General features: G+C 38.2%; 1 protein-coding gene and 1 long non-coding RNA gene across 3 annotated transcripts in view; one reads left to right on the top strand and one right to left on the bottom strand.

Moving 5' to 3' along the window:
• Nucleotides 1–254: 254 nt before the first annotated feature.
• The window catches only part of LOC127797839 (aldehyde dehydrogenase family 3 member F1-like), a 39,791-nt gene continuing 16,996 nt past the window's right edge, over nt 255–23,049 (bottom strand). Inside the window, exons 1-10 of one of the 2 annotated variants that reach the window (XM_052330998.1) lie at nt 7,100–7,508; nt 6,086–6,154; nt 5,536–5,632; nt 2,778–2,984; nt 2,536–2,660; nt 2,220–2,324; nt 1,947–2,119; nt 1,566–1,656; nt 1,088–1,237; nt 255–706 (exon numbers count right to left, since the gene is read on the bottom strand). In XM_052330998.1, the coding sequence (XP_052186958.1) occupies nt 464–706; nt 1,088–1,237; nt 1,566–1,656; nt 1,947–2,119; nt 2,220–2,324; nt 2,536–2,660; nt 2,778–2,984; nt 5,536–5,632; nt 6,086–6,154; nt 7,100–7,300 (1,461 nt within the window). In that variant the 5' untranslated portion in view covers nt 7,301–7,508 and the 3' untranslated portion in view covers nt 255–463. Of the gene's footprint in view, nt 707–1,087; nt 1,238–1,565; nt 1,657–1,946; nt 2,120–2,219; nt 2,325–2,535; nt 2,661–2,777; nt 2,985–5,535; nt 5,633–6,085; nt 6,155–7,099; nt 7,509–23,049 lie in introns of those variants that run through there. The other variant, XM_052330999.1, reaches the window with a different exon arrangement.
• LOC127797840 (uncharacterized) lies at nt 4,228–5,401 on the top strand. The gene is made up of 2 exons (XR_008022292.1): nt 4,228–4,419; nt 4,981–5,401. It is a non-coding gene; the product is annotated as an uncharacterized LOC127797840 (long non-coding RNA).

Genomic DNA, 23,049 nt, shown 5'->3' with positions numbered 1-23,049 from the left:
CGCGTTTGTTCTATAGACTTAATCTAAGGTAACATTATGGAAATTCTAGCCATTTTAGCATTTTAGGTTCGATTTTTACTTCCGCTGATAAAGAATTTCTTATAATGCCCGAGTGGTGTATATAGCTTGTAGTAGTTGTATTTAACTTCTTAATATATAAAAAATACGGGGCATTCCAGTAAACTTCATCTTGGTGAATGAATTCAATGATTTGCAAACAGGAAGACCACACTTGTACTTTAGCACTACTGCAGTTGAGCATGAAGAAGGAATGGTGAATTCTTATTTAACAATCAAAACCTCCCAGAACAATCAATTTTTTTCAGCTTTATGGGTACCGTTTCCCACTGGAAACAAGTTTTAAAGATAAATGTGCATTTTCACAAGCTAAAGGGGCACAATAAACTACCTAGTATAGAGCTTATACACGCAGCTATATTTGGGCACTAGGGGCTTTTGAACCTTAATACCTCTTCTTTAAGCCCAATGTGATGAGAAGCAGATTAAGATAATCGAACCGGTAAGCTGATTTCAACAGCTGCAATTTGTAATCGTTCCAGGGGGGTGTTCTAAACCAGAAGTCTGTAAGAAAACTTCTTCTGACAACTCCCTTCTCGTGTGTGAATGCATCAAAAGAGAATTTTCCATGGTACCTTCCGAATCCGCTTTCACCAGTTCCTCCAAATGGGACAGTGTCAGCTGCGTACTGGAACATTAGAGAGCATAGAAGATGGACATTTAATCAGGCACAAGTCAAAAAAAAAAAAAAATAAATAAAATAAAGAAGAGAAGTTCACGATTAGTTTATATATAACTAAGCAAAAAATGTAAATAATTAAATGAATATTTGTTCAGGTAATGTGGGTTTTGTAAGCTCAATTCTGCATAGCAAACTAAGAGTTCTTCCGGTGAGATGGCCATATAATGAACAAGTAAAGCAGCTTGTGCTGTTTCTTCATATAAGAAATAAGAAGAATTTCAGACAATTGCTTTGATACATATCCTTTATATTCGTAATTATAATGTTGGAATATATATACACCATAGATAGGTATTAAAGCACGCATATAAGTTGGTAATACCATACTTGAACAATAGCATCGTTGAACGTCAAGGTCCCTGACGAAGTCTCATATGTGAGCCTTCTGCTAAGCTCTTCATTTTTGGTGAAGGCGTAGATAGTAAGAGGCTTGGGCCTTGATTTTATGAATTCAATACTATCTTCAATCTTCTCCAACTGCATGCCAAAACCAGAATCATATATTTTAAACCATAACTTTTTAAACTGCAGAAACCGAAAGTTAAGCCTTCTGTCTGGAACCGGGATTTTCAATAGGTCAAAGGAAAGCCTAAAAAAATTGCATCAACTTAACTGCATGTAGTACTTTTATGTGCACATAAGAACATTATTTTCATTTCTTTTGCCTTCCGTTCTAGTTCTAAACACAGTGCAAGTCATTTATCGAAGAAAGATTAAGAAAATAATGAACATTGTAGCAGATATAGAATTATGAAAGGCAATATATATATATATATATATATATATTTATGGAGACACGGCTTACTGTAATTATTGGAAGCAATGGTCCAAATATTTCTTCTGACATGATGGTAGCATCGAGTGGGGGATCAACCAAAATTGTTGGCTCGATAAACCTGCATACAGGTATAATATTATGCAGAAATTGATTAATGGCATTACCTCACTATAATGAAAATATTGCAAACCATTGAAAATTGAAAGCAAGTCAAATAAGGATTCAAGAAACAATGGTACAAGTTGCATATTTTGAACCAGATGTAAAGCACATTGCCTGAGCTCAATTCTTTCGAGCTGTTAGAAAGCATGATAGAAAACTTAGGAAACCCATCAAACAATATCTGAAACAAAACAGATGCGCAAACAACCTTTGCTGCGGTAAAAAAATAAAGTATATATAACTCACAGTTCATCTTCGTCAAGTGAACCCCCGTAAACAATAGAAGCTTTGACCATAGGCTCATCTAATAGAGCTTTCAATCTTAAGAAGTGGTGCTTGTTGATTATTCTTGATATACTGTTCGACTCTTTCGGGTTTTCTCCAAACAATTTCTTGATCATGACCTTAATTTGTTCAACCTAAACAGACAACAAACAAAATCAAGCTCGAAGTAATGCTGTTTGAACACAGAAAATTTCAAAACTAGAACAAGTGCCACTTCTTGAAATTTGTTTATACCAAAGTGGGAATGAATGCTTTTTCTCCAAGGATATAATCAATTCCTATGCATGCTTGACCAGCACAGGTACCAAATTTACCAGCAACAACTCGTTTTACCGCCACCTAGGGATGAAGTAGCAAAATTCAACAAGAAAGTCTCCTCCCCTTTATCAGTTCTCTACTTTACACTAATCAACTATAAGGTAGATTAATTGGATAATAAAAATGCAAAGACATTGTGAAAATTCAATCCAATCTGTTATCTGGAAAAGCTTGAAACAAATTTATGAAAATCATTTCATAATGCTATTAAATAAAAATACTTATGCAGTACTTCTCTATCCCAAGAACCAGATATTGAATCAACCACTGCAGGGCACTTCCCACCCAACTCCAAAATGACAGGCGTAAGATGCTTTGCAGCTGCAGCCATAACAATTTTTGCCACTCGTGCGCTACCTATACAAGTAGTTTCACTACTTTTTAAATGGGAATAAAATTTGAAAAAAAGAAGAAACAAAAACTTAGATAACGCAAGTTGAACAAAAGAAAGAACAAGTCGAAAAAAGTCTAGACCTGTAAAGAGAATCTTGTCCCATTTCAGTTGCAAGAGTCGATCACCAACAGAAGGGCCACCTTGAATAACCTTCACAGCTTCGCTGTCTAGGTAAGTATGGATGGTATTAGCTAGAACTGAAGAACATGCAGGAGATAGATCTGAAGGTTTTATAACCACTCCATTTCCAGCAGCGATTGCTCCAATCAATGGTTCCAGCGACAAGCCTTCATAGATAGCCAAGAACAATAATTTAGTCACGGTTACATGCATGTATCATTGTTTATAGAACACATTCCCATTGTAGCGTAAGGCCCACTGATCCACTATTCCAGTCATTCTTGGCTTCTCTTGTATGTAAAAAGCAAGGGATTGCCTTAGCTAGGAAGCAACTCATGTGCAAGCTTATGGATGAATAGGGACGTTCTTTTGTCAACTTAGTGTAAGAGAAACATAAAACAAGGTGCTTAATAAGATTTTGGTTGGCATGGAAAACTTTCTTTTGCTGGAAAACACATTTCCTTTAGTTATTATAGGTGTTTTAGTTATTATAGGTACGTGGGGAAAAAAAAAAAAGAAAGAGCAACATTCAGATAGCATTTTGAAAGGCGCCAGAGTCTCCTACGAGATTCAAGAGTTTATTGAGTGTCCCTCCCCAGTGCACGAGGCTCTCTACTTTATGAGGTTCATGGGAGAGTCGTACTTGTACGCAGCTTACTCCATGTTGTTTTGCCCAGAGGCTGTTTCCAAACCTCAAAGTAATAACTTTGCAGCCACAAAGGAGAAGTCTTACAGTTGTAATAAGGCTCGCTCTCATTCAGAGGTAGCTAAATATGCATAAATATAGTGCAATAGTATCATAGAATTTCCAGGTGACCTTACCTAAATAAATGAAAAGAGAAACAACATAATAAGCTGAATAATGTTCTGCAAGCAGTAAAGAGAAAGAAAAACATAAAGGAGCAGAACAAATAAGCTAACACGGCCAACCTTTCAACTAAAGCAATATTTGTTGTGGGTGAATGTATTTGTGTGGGAATGTTTATTGTGCCACAGTACTTGGTGAGGAGATTTTAAGTGAGTATAATAGTTCAAATCATGATATTAAGTTTGGGCTCTAAGGGCACTCAAATTTTATGAGCAGTCAAACTCATATGGACGCGCGCCGCCATTCGGTCGGTCGGATCGAGAAAAAAAAAAAATATATATTTTTTAATAAAAAATTATTTAATATATTATTTTAATTTAACTTTTCTTTTTATCCGGACACCATTCCGGATTTCCTTCCTTTCGCGTTTCTTGCGGTGCTGCCGCGTGTCTCCAGCAGTGCTGTCGCGGTCCCAGTCCTAGCAGCTTTCCGATTTTTCTACTGCTGTTTTTCCACATTTCATGCGTGGCTGCCTCCATTTTCCTGCGATTGTGTCGGGCTGTCCAATGCTATGTATATAATCGAGCTTCCAGTTCCTGTGAAAAAGAGTAGCAGCTTCAGTCCCTCCTCCTTGCTGTAGTACGAAAATCAGAGAGGTTATTCTCTGATTTTTCTTCCTTTTGCCACCCAAAATCAAAGGCCCAGTTTGTGTTCCTTTCTTTATCATTCTACTAGAGAGTAAATATCACTTCGAGTTCTGCCAATTCCGATAATTCTTGGCTACTGTTTTGTCGGTAAGATCGTTTCATCCTACTAAGACTATCGTAGTAGTCTGTTAACTGCCAGTGTAGAGCAATTTTATCTTCAAGACAACGCATTTGCATGACTCGATCTATAAAATTTTTCTGACTGCTGTGATCATGCCGTCTTCATAGGCCATTAATTACAGCTTTCTTGTACCAGTTTTAATATATAATTATTGCTGTTTCCCCAACAATATTATTTCACAAGGAACTCAAACTGCATGTTTTACCAGTTATGAGAGAAAGCAAAAGAATACAAGAATGACTTTCTAAATCAATTTTCAGAATGCAAAACCATTTACAAAAATTGCTGAGACCTGTATGAGAAGTTTTTGGATCAAGGTGTCCCTAAAACTGGCACATAGTGCTATATCCGATTTTGAGTTAAATTCATTATGAACATGGCTACGGATATAGATGCTTTTAGGAAAATTTTTATCCAGTTCACAAGAAGCATCCCCATATGATCTACTTATGCCTTATTTGTATAGCTTTCTTTAAGTAAGTTCACCGTATGCAGATCGCTAATCTTTGTGTCCTTTTTACCTGTAGAGTTTGAGAAGCTCCCATGCAACATGTTGCATCAATGTGAAGAAAAGAATTGGAACATTTAGTTAGTCCATTCTACTGAACAAATATGAGAAGATAGAATAGGCTGATGACCATACAAGAAGACATACATGATGTAGCTTATTAATTGAATAAGTTGGTCTTGTAGACTTGGACAATCAAATACATAAAGTACGTAAAGTGAGATAATGACTCGATGCACGTTCTCATGAAGATGATATAATAAGCAGAGGAACATAATTAGCAAATGCGTGCTTAGGGAGAAACTTGTGGTGGGGATCCAGCATATTGATTCCAGCCAAGGAGATCCAGCATTGGTAATGAAATTAAGAAGAGTAAAATGAAACGGCAAAACAAAAAAAAAAAAAACAGCGAGTTAATGCTCCATTCCCCACCTCTGCAATCATTGACTTATAAATGCATGCAGAAGTTATATAAGGACCTTACAAGAAAAGTACTCGGGCACAGAGAATTCAAATAGAAATGGTGAGGAGTGGAGGTAGAAACAAGAGAAAGAGATTGGTATCGTTGTCTTACCAAAGGGAAAATTCCAAGATGAGATAATAAGGACAAGGCCAAGAGGCTCAGGAACCAATTCTGCTGATGATGGAAATGCAACTACAGGCAACGTAACCTGTCAATCAGCAAAGGACGTACTGGTTGATAACCAAAATATTTTCCCACATCTAATCCAGTAAAAATGGTAAAAGAATTTCTCATTAGTAGTTAAACTGCAAATCAAACCCAAGTTACCCAACATAACTCCATTAACGAAACCTGTGTGGCCGTGCTCTTTAGAAAATGTATATCTAATAAGGCCTTTGAAGCTTTAAGCTAGTTTGCGTCCATATTCATTTACATAGTTACTTGGCAGTATTTCATAGTAAATCTTCTTCAAGCAGAAGTCAATTACAGAAAGGGAGAAATATAGATACGAAGGTCCAGAATTTTGCATCAGTTGCCAATTAGAAGTTGGTTAACAGGGTGTTTCAGCAACGTTTACCAGGTACAAAATGCTGCCTCGTGAAATGTAGGAGAAGAGAAAATACAGGGATGAGAAAGAAAAAGAGAAAAAGATACAATTTACCTTTTTCCATGACATCCATTGCTTTAAGCATCCCAAAGCATAATTCACAGATTTGATCAACGTTCCTATCTGCAAAAGCCAGACAACCAAAACCTATAACAACAATACCCATGAAATAAGAATAGAAGGAAAGATAATGCTTTATCAGCAAAAAAAAAAAAAGTTATTAAAAAAATTTCCCCTTCTCAAATGTTGTATAGCATGCTTCTGAATAAAAGAGGCGTGCACCAATATAAGGTTAATTTGGCCGTTCGCGTAAACTTGAAATGCCTGAGTAGGTCCACGAACTAGGGTACTAATAACTTTGGCAGCTGGATGTATGTGATTTGAGGAGGAATTAGAATTATTCAATAGGTCTTTGCCCATACATGTTCAGGTTGGAATAAGCAAGTAGGTCAGGTGATATGTCTTTCATTGTCCTAGGGAAGTCTTTGCATATCGGAAAAATACATTTGTTTACTCCCCTTACCACCAGCCCGGCAATTACAAAGAGAGAGAGAGAGAGAGAGCTGAGGCTATTACAGGAAAAAAATAACTTGAGATGTACTGTACATGATAGACCAAATCACTTTATCAAAAATTGACAGATTTATGAATCACTTGACAATGTCTAAAGGATGACTCTTTGGATTAGACGTAAAATAATAAAAATATCTTTCATGACTTATTGTTTAAGGTGAAAGGTATTTTAATCATATACTTTAAAGTCTTAGATGAGAAATATTTTTATCATTTTATATATATTGTATAGTTTAAGAGATATTAATAACATTTTTTATGTGTAAAAGTGGGAGAGCATGGTGGCAATATATATACCAGACAAAATTTAAGAGAGCATTTAAGCTTGACAACGTCGAGATATAAGAGTCAACAACGTACTAGTAGTGCAGAGCAGTGCAGGGCAGGGCATATTCCCAATTCCTATCATCCTATGATCTCCTACTAGTCGGACCGAGAAGAGTCCAAATAGAAGCAAAATTATACACACCCTTATAGCATGAAATACAAACGCACCTCATCTCGGTAGGCCTCGGCAGGATGCTTGCCGATGTCCTGTTTTAGAGCTTCGAAAATGTCGTCCTCTCTCTCCTCGAGCAGAGCGAGCAGAGCCTTGAGCTGCGATCTTCTCCAGCTCTCTTCCTTGGTCTTCCCGGAGTTGTACGCGTCCCTGACTTCCTTCACTTGCCTCTCCAAATCATGCTCCGTCGCTTCCATTTTGCCAATTACGAGCAACCACTGGACGCAACTTCCAACGCCATGCTGCTATTTATGCTTGACGTTCAACCACCGTCATGACCTATGTGGTTGGCGCTTCTTACTAATCAAAGCAATAATGATGGCGCCCTGCTTCTGTATTTCTCTCAATTTCTTCAAGTCCTTTCGATTTCTCTGTTCATCAACATTTAATCCGTCCAACCCCCCCAACGCCCCCCCCCCCCCCCCCCCCCCCCCCGGGAAAAAAAAAAAAAAAGATCCGTTTATAAGTGGCATTAGAGTCCATTTAATATATTATCATCCATATTTGCGAGGAGATGAGGTGAAAGTCGAATTTAGCCTCTCGGCTGTGCACAAATAGCCCGAATCCTAACTGGAAACGGCTTTTGAGCAAACCAAACTCTTAGCTATTTTATACATAAATTGTAAATATCATAAAAATAGAACATCTAGTTAATGGTGAAAAATCGGATGTTCAAAATTTGTCATGCCGCGAGCTTTTTCGGACTTTTAGGTTAGGTGCACAATCACAGTATGAAAAGTGCATTCTAGCCACAATCCAAATACCTATACAACTGATAAGAATACTCATAATATAGATGCTTTGTATTTTCTATGTTTCTTAGTGTGTCTCAAACCTTATATTTTATACGATAAAATGGGTATAATCTTTCTTATCAAATTAGAGTTTCAAATGATAAAATGGGTTGTGCAACCTGTGAGATATAATTATATACGTATTCATAATTGTTCAAATATCACAAAGATATCACAATTGTCTGGCTAAAAAATACATATATTCATGAAAACGGTTAAGACTTCTTCTTGAACTCATATTAATCCATTTTGGATCAATCACTCTCCCATAGATGTTTCATGTGTTGAATCTTGTCCACAACTATAAGAAACATATCAAAGTAGCATTTACTGACCCGTTACTTCATAATATAGTCAAGAATTCCAAAAGACACAATAGAAGACATTCACAAAAAAATGTCTCAAGGGACTCACACAATGAGAATGAGAGATGTCTCAATTTGTACTCACTTCCCTTATTGGTCGTACTTATAAACACTTTTAGTATGAATTACATATTATGGTGATTTCCTCTCACTAAATGGTGTATGTCACTCCTATCACCATACAGATCTCTTTTCAATCGCACCTCTCACTATGCGCTAGATCCGACTCATATCAGACTTACATGATTGTGGAATTATCATGTTCGGCTATTACAAAAATAGCCTCATCTTAGTAACCATCCAAGGAGACACCAATATTATGTGTATGGTATACTCTAGTATACTTGCTCCAAAAATATTGTTTCTCATCTCCACTCACTACAAAAGTGATAGAGGTGATCATTTTTGTAAGGGAACCGATCCTTGTCTGATTGACATACTCATGCTAGCTCTTGATTCTTTTAGTCTAAGCACAATTGAAAAATGTTAAACAATACTTAAATTTATTAAATAAATGAAGAGTCACATATGCAATGAAAAAATGAATTACAATCTACGTAAACCTAAAGATCTAACATGATCTCTATGGGAATCTCTAGTGATGGGCTTTGTAAGAGGATCATCAACCATCCTATGTGTAGAGATATATTGTAAGACCACTTCTTTTTTCGTTATAATGTCTCTCACAAAATTATACTTTATTTTAACGTGCTTGGACTTATTATGATATTTCGGATCTTTGGAATATGCAATCGAAGCCTGGCTGTTGCAGTAGAGTGTAACAGGTCTTTCATTATTAGGAGTGACCCCAAAGTCGATTAGAAATCTCCTCGACCACACTGCTTCTTGTACTGTAGCTGAACATGCAATGAATTCAGTTTCCATTGTCAACAGAGCTGTGCATGTCTATTTCTTGCTACTCCAAGATATAACACCTCAACTGAGCAAAATTGCATATCTTGAAGTTGATTTGTGTTCATCCAAGTCTCCACCCTAGTTAGCATCTATGTAGCTAGTTAAATGCATATGTCCACCTTGATAACAAAGGCAATAGTCTACAATCCCTCTTAAGTATGCAAGAATTCTTTTGACTACATTCTAGTGCTTAAGTCCTAGATTTGATTTGTATCTACTTACCAATTTGACCGCATAACAAATATCTGGTTTGGTGCACATCATGGCATACATCAAACTTCTAATGGCACTTGAGTATGGTGTGTTTTTCATTTGAGATTCCTCTGTAGGAGTCGAGGGACACATTTTTAGGCTTAGAGTTTGTTCCTTAGCTATTGGAGTGTCCATGGGTTTACATCTGCTCATATTGAAATGATTAAGAATTTTTTCAATATAAGATTCTTGAGACAATGCTAGGAGTTTTCTTGAACGATCCCTATGGATCTTAACTCCAAGAATATAAGCAGCCTCACCCATATCCTTCATCTCAAAATTGGAACCCAACCAACTTTTGATAGCTAAGAGAAACTATGTTATTTCTAGCTAGCAAGATATCGTTCACATATAATGTTAGAATCATAAAGAAATCTTTTGACATAAACATGATGATCTTGTTGAATTATTACAAATCCATTAGCAACAATTGCTTGATGGAATCGTATATACCACTGTCGAGAAGACTACTTAAGGCTATTGATAATTTTTTTCAATTTGCAAACAATTGCTTCTTGGCATTTCTTGATGAAACCTTCAGGTTGATCCATGTAGATTTCCTCCTCTAATTCTCCATAGAGGAAAGTAGTATTTACATCCATTTGATGTAATTCAAGGTCCATATGTGTAACCATGGCTAGAATCAGACGTATAGACGCCATCCTTACAACAGGAGAGAACATTTATTCATAGTCTATACCTTTTTATTAAGTATAGCCTTTTGCAACAAGATGAGCTCTAAATCTGTCCATCGTCCCATCTACCTTTCATTTGATTCTTAAGACACATTTATTGCAAATGGCTCTACGGTTAGGCGAAAGATCAACCAAGTCCCAGACATAGTTTGATTTCATAGACTCCAACTTATCTTCCGTTGCACTCATCTATTTTGCTTTATTCAGGGATTTCATAGCCTGTTCAAAATTGTTAGGCTCATCAAGATAATGATGAGCTACTATAAAAGCTTCCCCTTTAATCTCGAAACGACGATGTGAAATGCTTTTTGGACTACTCCTCATTACTAATTCCTACTGAGGAATTGTCTCATGTGTGTCACTCCCACTTAGATCAAGAGTTGATGTTGCATTATGCTCTTCGTTAAATCCAATTGGAGGCACACTTAGTTCAGGATCTCCTAACTCGTATAGTTGGGAATCCTTATCAACCTCACCCCTTTTAGGAAAATCATTTTCCAAAAATGTAAAATCTCGTGATTCAATTTCAGTAATACTCTCATTTTCATTTTCTCCAATGAATACATATCGTTTGGAGTGTTCTGAGTGTCTCACAAAGATATACTTTTTACCCCTCAATCCTAATTTTTCAAAATTGTGTGAAGGGTTATGAACAAATGCTGCTGACCCCAGGGTCTTAGATTTGTTAGGTTAGGCTTTCTTCCTGTCCATAACTCATACGGAGTATTATTCACTGATTTGGAGGGCACTCGATCAAGTATGTAGGTAACGGTCAATAGTGCATCTCCTTAGTACGAAATTAGTAGATTTGCTTACGCCATCATCGATTTAACCATTTCCAAAAGGTTTATGATCATTCTCTCAGCAATACCATTTTGTTGCGGAGTATATGGGATAGTCAATTGTCTCTTAATCCCATTTTCATCACATAACTCTCTAAAGAGGTCGAATAGATATTCACACCCATGATCAGTTCTTAAAGTTTTGATCGTTTTTCCTATTTGATTTTCCACCAAATTGGTGTATCGTTTGAAACATTCCAACGCTTCAAATTTGTGAGAAATCAAATAAACATATCCATAACGCACGAAATCATTTATAAAAGTGATGAAATATGAGGCCCTATGCCTCACCCTCACACTCATTGGACCATAGATGTCAGAGTGGATGAGCTGCAATGGAAAATCAGCTATTTTGCCTTTTTCCAAATGATTTTCTCATTATTTTACCAACTAGGCAATATTCACAAGTGGGCAAGTCAGCTTTAGTGAGTGGGCCTAAAAGGCCTTCTCGAGCTAGCCTATTCATTCTTTCTTTCCCAATACGACCCAGCCTGACATTCCAAACATTCACATTTACATCTATAGTTTTATGAGATGTAACAAAAGAGCATGCTTGATTATAATTACGAAAATCACAATCCATAACCATAAAACCATTCAAAAGAAAAGCATAACCATAGTAAATTGTTTCTAAAACAAATCCATACTCGTGCAGAAATTTAATCTGATACCTAAACTAAGAAGGACTATACCGAGAATCAAATTTTGTCGAAAATCTAGAGTAAACAAGACATCATAAATAAGTAGAGTTCGTCCAGCATGAAGTTAGAGTTGACAAGTACCTAGGCCCTTAACTTCGACTTTTGCATTATTCCCCACAAATATCGATCTTGATTTCTCAGGTATCCAATGATATTCCACTAAAGCTCCATGGTCTCTAACTACAATCCACAAAGGACAAGGGTTAGCCATCATGAGTGGAATGAAATACTACCTTTTTGGCTCAACACAATCCTAAGTGAAATGGCCCTTTTGACCACAATTATGGCATTTAACTTTTGAGCTGTCCTTCTTTCCGCCTTGCTTTCCTTTTTGGCATGAGTTGGCCTTAGGTTTATCCTAGTTCGATGTTTTAGCCTTCTTTCCTTGAGAACTTCTTCCTTTCCACTTTCTTTTATGAAATGACTTCTTGGAGTTTGATTTGACAACATATGCCTGATTGGAAATTCCAGCAGCCTGCAGACGCTCATCTTCCAACTCCAAATGACATGCTATATCATCAAACATCTTAATGTTATCATTATGCGTCATGTTTACTTTCATATGTTCCTAAGTAGAGGGGAGAGATCTAATCACAGCTTGAACCTGCTGCTTGTCAATGAGATTATGTCCTGCTGATTGAAGTTCTCTAATCATATTTAATATCGCCATGAGATTATCTCTCATATTATGATTTGGGCGCATCTTATAAGTGTTAAATTTGTTTGTGAGAATCCTCTGCCTTGATAGTGAGGTATTGTCATATTTTTCTCTTATGACATTCCATATATCTCTAGCAGTTTCATACTGTTCAAATTGACAAAGAATGTCATATTGCATACAACTCAACAACATAATGTGAGCTAAGGTGTTTTTCCTTTTCCAGGCATTATATGCTTCCAGATCTCTCTAATGTTGGTCGTATTCCCACTATCAGGTTGAACCATGACATTAGTCAAAGTCATAATTGACCAGATCTCTTTGTGACTTCAATTTCTTCTAGTAGGAATTGCACCTTTCAATGCCACATTTCATAATTGCCTCCGGATAATTTTTCACCTTTGTTAAATTCTGCAATGATACTCTTGGTTACAGTAGACATGATAACTGATCAAGGGACATAACAATCCAAGAGCTAGCATATAATATCACAACATCATGATTGCAACAAAACTAGTTAAGAATAGAATAATGTCACATATATATTGGAATCAAAAGGTTGTCGATGCTTCCAATCATCATCCATATACACATGTTTGAGTATTATATAATTAGTTATAATTTGAGCAATCCACAAAATATGCCACATCATATGAATATTTGCAATCATAAACAATTATCATGACAAAAACACACATAAATGTCATAACATTATTAATTTCAAAAATTAATATTCCAGAATTGGATACCTAATTGTTGGAAAAATCAGGCAATTTTCCCTAAATTCAATTTCACTGAGAACAAAACCGAATATAGGTGAATAGTGCGTAAACAATTGTATCAAAAATTGAAAAAGGAAAAATCCTAGAAAAAGACTGGAGAGGTCACAAGCTGTCTCACTTAAAATCTAGACTCTTTAGACAAATTTTTTCTAGACATGCATCGAATAACACAATATATCACTAACACTACTTCAAATATACCTGACAAAACTATAGAATATGACAACAAATAGAACACTAGAATTGGATATGCAGAAACAATAAGATCTACTCATATCTATATGCCATATCATATTTATCTCATATGCATGTTCAATTTCAACATAAATATTTGCAACGAATACAATTGTCGTGATGAAATTAAAACATATAATAATTTTTCATGATTTTGCAATGAATTAAAGTGTATGTACCACCCTAGTATGTATTCTAGGTTTAGACAAAATTCACATAAAATTCACCTAGAATATTTAATTCATGCATGTGTACTATAGAACATGTCATAGAGATAATATCACTAATTGTAAAAAAAAAAAATTAGAATTATAGTGCATATCATAAAGATAACATTACTAATTTTCAAAAAGAATTAGTATTGAAAAAAAATTGGATATATCAAAAAGTAATTCTAGATATGCCAAAAAAATTCTAAATTTTTTTTCCAACTCTTTTTTTTGGGGGAAAAACTATTGTTGGATCTAGATTTGGATTGCGGATTTGCTTCATGGATCACTTGATGGATCAAGTCAACCCGATCCTGATCTGACCTAGTAGGTTGACCCAACACATAATGGGTTAAAACCTATTTTCTTTCCCAACACATCAATTAGGGTTTCTACTCCTTGAACCAGCGTCGTTGCCACCTTCTTCTTCCTTTTTGCCCTTGCTTCACCACCACTGACCACCTCTCCATCTTCTTCTCCTTTCATTGCCGACGACTTTAGTCGCCAACTTGCTGTCTTTAATGGCAGCCACAGAGGCAACCGCTTCGAGAATGGAAGAGAGAGGGGAGAAGACGGACTGAAATCACGACAAGGACCATCACGAAGCTTAAAAAAAATGACAGCCATGGCAAAGGCATGATGCGACACCTATGGCCACAACAAGAAGTTGGAACCGATGGCTTGACACCCACGACCATGGCCAATTTCCAGCTATGGTCGGCGACGCTAATGTCGCCCTACGCTCACCGGCGACACGATTGGCCGCGACGTATATGGCCGCCCATTCACGCCGAAGACGATGGTGGATAGCAACACAACCATGGAGATTGCACAAAAGACCCATACCATGGTAGACCTAGATGCGATGATCCATCCTACTGGCCGCGACGAACGTGGCTATATTGGGGAAACAACCTTAGTCTTCGCAATTGGATGACAGTGGTTCCATCCCACCGACTGTGATGTACCCAGCTGCTAGCCAAAAAGCCTTGGCCATGGCGAGATGAGCAACAAGAAGACAAAGAATGAACAATAAATTTTAAAAATCATAGCTCTGATATCATTTGTTAGCTATTTTATGCATAAATTATAAATATCACAAAAATAAAATACTTGGTTAATAATGAAAAATCGGATCTTTGAAATTTTTTGTGCCATAAGCCTCCTCGAACTTTCAGGTCAAGTGTACAATCACAGTACGAAAAGTGTACTCTAACTAGAACCCAAATTCTTACTCAATTGATAAGAACACTCACAATATAGATGCTTTGTATTTTCTGTATTTCTCAGTGTGTCCCAAACCTTATACGAGAATCTCTATTTATATATGAGAAAATTTTATCTGATAAAATTTAAGAGATGAAAATCAACCGAAATTCGAATTCTAGAATTATCTCACTTACAGATAATTATATTTTAGGATGAGAATTTATCTCATCTAATTAGATTGACTCATCTTAATCGTATTTAAATATTAATTAATAATTATCAATTATCTACACAAACCAAAACAGTGAATAAGAACATGCCCCCTCCCCCGTGAAGGTGTGTATATATTTGCACCCAACTTCCAACTGTTACTGTTTCTTCATAAATGCATTTGATACAAGACAACAAACAAGTGTGTGGTTGCGCTCTAAACATACACCACCTATTGACAAATGCCAAAGGACAGACGTAATTGCCGAAAATGTGGATCATGTGATGTTTCATATACATGCAATTCCCTTTCAGCTGGGTTGTTGCCAAAAAGCCAGTCCCAGCATTTGTGACGGACTATGCCCACTGAACTGATGGGAGTTGATTCGACGACGCCGAATTGAAATAAGAAAGATCAAAATTATATATATATATATTATCATTCGGATGCCATGGGCTGTTGCCACCCTCGCCGCGGCAGCTGGCAGTTCCTTACACTATCACTTCACATGCCATCTTCAATTTCATTAGCAAATACGGAGTCCCATAAGTATTCTCTCACAATCAAACTGATTGTTGATTGTTAACTGTGCTACATGTCCTTGTCTAGCTAGCTGGAGCCAGGACTAAAGTCCAGAGTTTTAAGTGTGTATAATTAAAAGAAATCAATGGAAGGGAACGGGATGAAAAGAGGACGGGTTCCTTCACTCAAAATTAACTCTGTTAGGTTTGTGTTTCTTAATGAGACTCGAGGTTATGATTGTAATATCTCAAATTATTGAAAATGGCTCAAAAAGTAATTTTAATGTGGGTCATAAGTGAAATTATCAAAAGAATTGAGACTTAAATATAATTTCTTGTAATTATAAGTAACAAATCGACTGCAGGGAATGTCCAGAAGCATAACTGTCTAAGCAAAATGATATGCTCTCGATAAGTGTCTCGAAATAGGATTTATGGTGTTAAAAGAAATGAGAATCGAGACGATTTTCGGTACAGCTAAAATATAGTTTCGATTCAAGCTGAAAAATCGAATCATCGTAGGAGATTTCTAAAAAATAAATGGAACCTTAAGGGTGCTCTGATTTTTCAATCAACCTTGAAGTGGTTTCGGGATGAAACAAAGGTTTGAGGATGGCGCATGGACAAAATTGTCCTTATCAAGTAAATTTGAAATTATTAATTTTAGATTTTTGGTATCGTAATGCAAATTAATTAGACGTTAGAGGGAGTATTAGCAATTTAAGAAATTCTCAAAGGTAAATAAAGATGTAATATAGGGATTTAATGTATATTTTCTTGTAATTATATTAGTGTAATAGATATAAATATATATAAGTGTATAATGAATGGCAGACAATGACAGATGATATTCATGCGTGAAGGGCCAAATTTGGTGTAATTAAGGGACAACCAATTAAAGCATTGTGATAAGAGATTGGGTTAAAGAGAAGGATGAGAGATTGGCTGTAATTATTTGATTAAGTGATGTAAAATATATATATATATATGTTGTGTGTGTGTGCGCGTGTGTGTGAAGAGGCAGAGGGCACAAAGCTTGAGGGAGGTCGAGAGAAGAGATGGAGCTTGAGAGCTATAGCCGAGAGCTAGAAGAAAGAGATGAGTGACCGAGAGAGAGGGGCATAAGCTCGAGAGAAAGAGAGATAGAGGCACGACCACGGCAGGATCGCGGAGCGGAGCAGGGACGACCAGCAGTAACAACCGATTCTGAGGAAGCTCGAAGGAGGCCGGTAAAGCGAGGCTGAAGAAGGCCAAATCGAGCCTCACAGCTGCGACAGCCATGGCCGCGGGCAGCGGCTGGGCGCGACAACAAGGCAGGGGGACAACAGCGTGCGTGCGAGCAAGTGATGGAAGGCAGCGAGTTTCGGTGGCTGCGATGGTGTGCAATGGCGGTGCGAAGGCAGCGTGGCAGAGTGGCAAGTGGAGGCGGAACTGTGCGCATTGGAGTTGCAGGTTCGGTGCTACAAGGAAGAAGATGAATATGTGAGGAAAGAAAAAAAAAGAAAGAAAAAGGAAAAAAAAAAAAGAAAGGAAAAAGATATAGAAAAATCCTAGAAAATTCTAAGAAAAATGGGTAAGGGAAATTTATTAATATTTCGGAGATCTTGGCGAGAAAAATGGTTCGAGCACATATTTTGAGATTGGACACGCATACTGAGAAAACCTGAGAGGCTAAGTTAAGGTGAGTAAAAAATTCCCTAAAAAATTACAAAAATTCAAGAATATTATTTTATGAATTTTTATAGTGAAATATTTGAGAAAATAATTGAGAATATTTAGTTCGGATTTATTGAGGAAAAATAGGAAGAAAGAGAAAAAAAAATGCAAGAAATTATGGAAAAATATGTTTTAATTCTTATTTAAATAAATATGATGATTAGGGTGGTTTGAGGCTTAAGTTGAAGTGACTTGTGCGAATTTTGAGATTGGCATGCACGTATTTTGAGATAAGCGCGTGATTATCGAGATAGCCCGATAAGCTTGAGAAGGTAAGTGGTACTTCCTAATTAGATTTAGTTTTATGAAAATACTTGGTTGTAAGTGGTTCAATTCCAAAACTTAATTTTATGTAAATGATCTTATCATGTTGTCATGCCTTGATGTGAGTATGTCATGTAGATTGCATTTACATATTTTGATTTATGAAATATGCATATAAGTATGATGAGATTCACGGTCATACGTTGCATGGGTTTGGGATTAGGTACTGACTCCATTGCTTTGCTAAGGGTACACCCATACACCCGGTCTAGTAGGGAGACTGTAAAAATGACGGGTAATCTTAAGGTGCAGTCGATCCAAAGATGAGAGTTATGATATTATGTGTATTGCATACATACATGAGCATTAAATGTTTTGTTTCCTTACTTAGATGATTCATCTTCTAACTTGGGTTTTGCCTCTGGAATATTCAAACATTCCAGATGGAGATTGTAGCAGAAACGAAGATGAATGAGGCATGAAATGGCACTTAGCAAAGTGCATGATGAGCTGAATGTATGTTATGTAGCCCATGTATTTAAGTTCTGCTACTTTGAATTTTGAACGTTTTGAGTTAATTATGATGTATAACCTTATTTATGGTTAATGAGAATGTAAGAATTGATTTATGATTAATGTGAAGATGTTAGGTTCGATTCTAGCTTTCGCATTTAATGTTTATGATGATTCTCTTTTGAGATAAATGAATAGAGATTTTGGGATATATAAGAGGAGTGATATGAATTAGCAATAGTTTTAAGAAGAAAATTATTATTCCACAATTGTCCTAAGTTATAGTGCGCTCGAAAAACGGGGTGTTACAATGATGATTTTTTGGGTGGATTTTATTTTCATAGGCTTCGGCTCGAGATTGAAGAATCCAAGTCCGTCACCACTTTTAGGCAAGCTATTTTAGAAGTCGAGCTACAAACCCTATCCTCACTTTGGAGGAGAAATAGGCCTCGACCCATTTGCTCAAGTGGGAGAAGCCCACTTTCTCTTAGCCCTTTAACCCTCATATAAAAGGGCATTCTTTGGCCCTTATTTTGGCGTTTCTTTCTCGTGGCCGAACCCTAGATTCTCTCTCGTGTTTCCTTTCTTGGCTGATTGTTCCCTCTCTCTTTCCTTGTTGAACCTATTGTGATGGGGGTCTTTTTGCTTTTTATGGTTGATCCATCCTTCCATGTGTGCGGCCGCCTTTCCTTGTGTGCGAAAGTCGGTCCTTCGATGTCGATTGAAACCTCTACATATCCGAGACTGAGGTCTCTTTTACTTGTAAACTTTCTCTCTTGGCTTTATGCTTTTGACCCACCATCTTTGTGATCGATCTACCTTTTGTTGTAACTTACTGTGTGTGGCTTTGATCGTTTGGGTGAGAGAGGGTTTCATTGTGTTCGGCCGAGAGGTGTTGGGGTTTTCTGGGCTTATGGTTTGGGGGCTTTGTTATGGCTTGTGGTTCTTATTCGTTCGCGTTACCAAAAGTGGTGAACAGTTCTTTTAGATCTGAGCCTTGAACGTTTTTTAAATAGGAAGTTTCCGTTCTGTTCTTGTGTTCTTTATTTACGATTAAATCTGGTTCGGTTTGATTGCACTAACCCATTTGTTTTGTAGTTGTTTTTTCCGCAGCAAACTATTTCCTTATTGTTTAAGAAGGTACAATACGAAACTCAAGGATTGTTTTTATATTTTCCTTCTCCTAATCTTATTCTAAAATATATGTCAAATAAGGTGATTGTATTCTCTTTCTTTTATCCTCAGATCCTTCATTCCCCCTCCATCCCCTCAATACATAGGAGATAATCTTTGTTCCCCCCTTCGTCCCTACATCGTACCGGCCTAATCTTGGCCTTCAACCTTATTTTTAGCCCACAACTCAATCTCGACCTTCAACCTTATCTTCAGCTCACGACCCAATCTTGACCTAAGCTCAATCTTGGCTCTGTACCAGCTTGCAACAACATCATTACAGCCGCATACTGGGTATTCCCGTGGCCGCTCGAGATCCCATCCTCATTAGTGACAAATCCCATCCTCATTAATGGCGAATCCCATTCACATTAATGAGGGTTCTGTCGACACCATGTTATCATCTGGGAACCTCCATTGGCGCCGAATACCCAATTACATCCCCCTGCAAACACACTATGCATGCATACAAGAGGACCTCTCCTTTTATATATAACCCGGCTCTCTTTAGAGTCCATGTATGTTCTCTTTCTAATCTACCCATATTTTGTCATTTTATTCTCTTACTCACTCGAGTGTTGGAGTGCTTACAGGTGCCAGCTACCCTTCCACGGACAGGTCCCAGAAGCCCGCCATTTGTCGTTGCAGGCTTGCCTCTGACTATTCCTTGGGGTAGGAAGGATCTAGCGCTTACAGTGGGGCCCAATAAAACTTATCTACCCCATAATCTCACTAGAGCCTTTCAAGCCAACCTTATCACCTTATCATGGTGTGAACTAGAAGTGCCCCTATCCAGGAGCCAAACACCGCCGACCACTTTCCACAAAACCTCAGCCACGCCAATGATTGCCTAGCTTATGTAAAACACTGCGACAAATGCCAGAGGTTCGTGAGCGCATATCATTTCCTACCAAAAGAGCTTCGTAACCTTAGCAGCCCCTGGCCATTCCACAAATGGGGATAGACATCATCGGGCCTTTCTGGGTCGCCGTTGAACAACTCAAGTTCATAGTGGTGGCAATTGACTATTTCACCAAATGGATTGAAGCCGAGCCCCTGGCTACTATCACCGTTGAAAGGATCAGGAAATTGATCTAGAAGAACATCGTTTGCCAATATAGCCTCCCCAGAGTGCTAAGTTAGGACAACGGTACCCAATTCACCAACAGCAAACTTCAGGAATTCTACTAAGAGCTCGATATCCACCAGGTCTTCACCTCAATCGAGCACCCATAGACTAACGGCTAAGTTGAAGTCGCCAACAAAGTCATCTTGGCTGGACTAAAAAAAACAATTTGATCACGCTAAGGGTACATGGCCAGAGGAACTCCCTTTGGTGATATGGTCATACCACACCACGGTTCAAACCTCAACCATGGAAACACCCTTTCGACTCACCTACGGGTCAGAGGCCATGATTCCAGTAGAGATTGGAGAACCCATCCCTAGATGATAGCATTTCCAAGAAGACACCAACAATGAAGAACAATGAGCCGACCTCGATCTCATCCAGGAGATTCGAGACTAGACCCATATTCATTAGCAAGCCGCCAAGCAAAGCGTAGCTCAGAAGTACAACAAAAAAGTCCGACCAAGAAGCTTTCAAGAGGGGGACCTGGTCCTAAGGAAGGTCAAAGGCCTAAGGAAGCAACTTAGGCAAGGGAAGCTCGATGCCACCTAGGAGGGCCCTTACAAAATAACTAACAACCTCAGCAATGAAGCCTATCACCTAGCTAAGCTTTCAGGGTGACCCCTCCCAAGGTCATGGAATGCCGTTAACCTACGAAAATACTATAGCTAAGTAACTGTCTTTACTATGTTATTCAACTAAGAATAGTTTCATTCACTCATTGTTTATTGCATCCTGACACGGGTCCAAGCCCAAAATGTCATCTTATGCCTTTTTAACATTTGGTATTTATCAAGATTTCGCCTATATGATTATGCGATTACTCATATTTAATAAAATTGGCTATTCAGTCAGAACATTTCCTATCTTAAAGACTATACAAACATAGGCAGACCTCGAGCCTTCTTAGTCTCACCCCAACGAACCTCGAGTAAGCTCGGTCCCTCTCTAAATCTAGCCTTATATCAAACAGGCATAGGCAGACCTCGAGCCTTCTCGGTCTCACCCCAACAGACCAAGAGTAAGCTCAGCCCCTCTCTAAATCTAGTCTTGTATCAAACAGGCGTCGACAGACCTCGAGTCATCTCGATCTCACCAAGCCGTGATGCTGGAACAAACCAACGCAGTCAGCCCACCCCCAAGTGCTTGGGTTTATCCCGACGGACCTTAGTATCAAACAGGTACCGACATACCTCAAGTCATCTCGGTCTCGCCAAGCTGTGATGTCAGAACAAACCAACACAATTAGTCCGCCCCCAAGAGCCCGAGTCTATCCCGACGGGCGGACCTTAGCGAATTCCCCCTTTTAAACAAAGCCTTGTATCAAATAGGTGCCAACAGATCTCGAGTTATCTTTATCTCGCTAAGCCGTGTTGCCAGAACAAACTGACGCAGTTAGTCTCCCCCAAGCACCCGGGTCTATCTCGACGAGCGGACCTTAGGGAATTCCCCTTTTCAAACAAAGCCTTGTATCAAATAGGCATCGACAGACCTAGAGTCTTCTCGGTCTCCCCCTGACCTTGAGTCATCTCGGTCTCATCCTAATCAAGCCTTGCATTAGACAAGCAAAACAAACCTCGAGCTACCTTGACGCCGAAAAACCTCACCCAACGCTTACGCCAGTCAGGATATTTGATATCCAAACAAGTACTATAAAGAAAAAAGGCGACAGGAGTTACAAGGTACTTGGGAAATTCCTCATTTTATTACTCATACTTTGTTTAATATAAGTGTTAGCATACTAAGAGCCACCTTGGTCTTGTCGAGCCATGCCCCAAAACAGGTAGGTTCAACAACCTCGGCTCGCTCAATACTCACGTCAATCAAAGTATTCAAACACTAAAGGAAAGGAAGAACAAAAACTACAAGGTACTTGAAAAATTCTCCATTTCATTACTTTATTTCATTATAAGATACATCAAAAATAAAAAAATCCTTCACTTCGTTACATTTACGACAACCGACTTACAACACCACAAATACACAACCAAGCAAAACAGTTATTATCACTACAAAACTAGTCCTATGCCTTATGCATAATCCACCTGCAATGCAACAAGGCCAACCCGGCTGTAGAACATTCTCCATCCATGCCATCGGTAGAGCCCCTAGTAGCATCTCTCAGCAAGTCGACACCTCTGCGGAAGCCTTGCCATGAATTAATGTTGGCAACATGGGTAGAACCAACATGATCTTGGGGCAAATAACTCAAATCAACTGGAAGTCTTCTTGGCTACGCCTCAACTGAAGGAACCACCCATAGACCACATCATAATGATGTAGATTCGCGGGAAGGCAAGAGCCTCTATGCAACCTCCAAGAAATGCAACCACACCAGCGTGATGGTCGCAAACCCCACAACCTGAATTTCCAAGGGAGGGAGGAGAGCCAGAGTGGCAGAGGGTGAACTCCTCAAGGCCAAGGAATGGCTAACCCTCGTACTGCGCCCGCACAAAACCACCAACCCTACTACCGCTCTCACTCAAAACCACCAATTCTAACACTATTTTCGCCCAAACACGCTTAATTTTGGCTATCTGTACAACATCACCATCGAAAGCACTATCGCAGGCCGATAGGGCCTCGACTTGATTCAACATTTTCTTCCCTCAAACCTTAGGGTTTCCCAGAAGGCAGCAAGTAGCCAAACACAACTGCAAGATACACGAAATAAGGGTAGAATCCTCCATTTTATAGGCATAGTGGGGAACATCTAGCGTCATCCACCCCTACATACGATCGTGCCACCTATCCCGGCATTAA

This window comes from Diospyros lotus, chromosome 3 (assembly GCF_014633365.1).
Source record: "Diospyros lotus cultivar Yz01 chromosome 3, ASM1463336v1, whole genome shotgun sequence".
Taxonomy (NCBI): domain Eukaryota; kingdom Viridiplantae; phylum Streptophyta; class Magnoliopsida; order Ericales; family Ebenaceae; genus Diospyros; species Diospyros lotus.
This window is presented reverse-complemented; position numbering and strand designations above follow the sequence as displayed.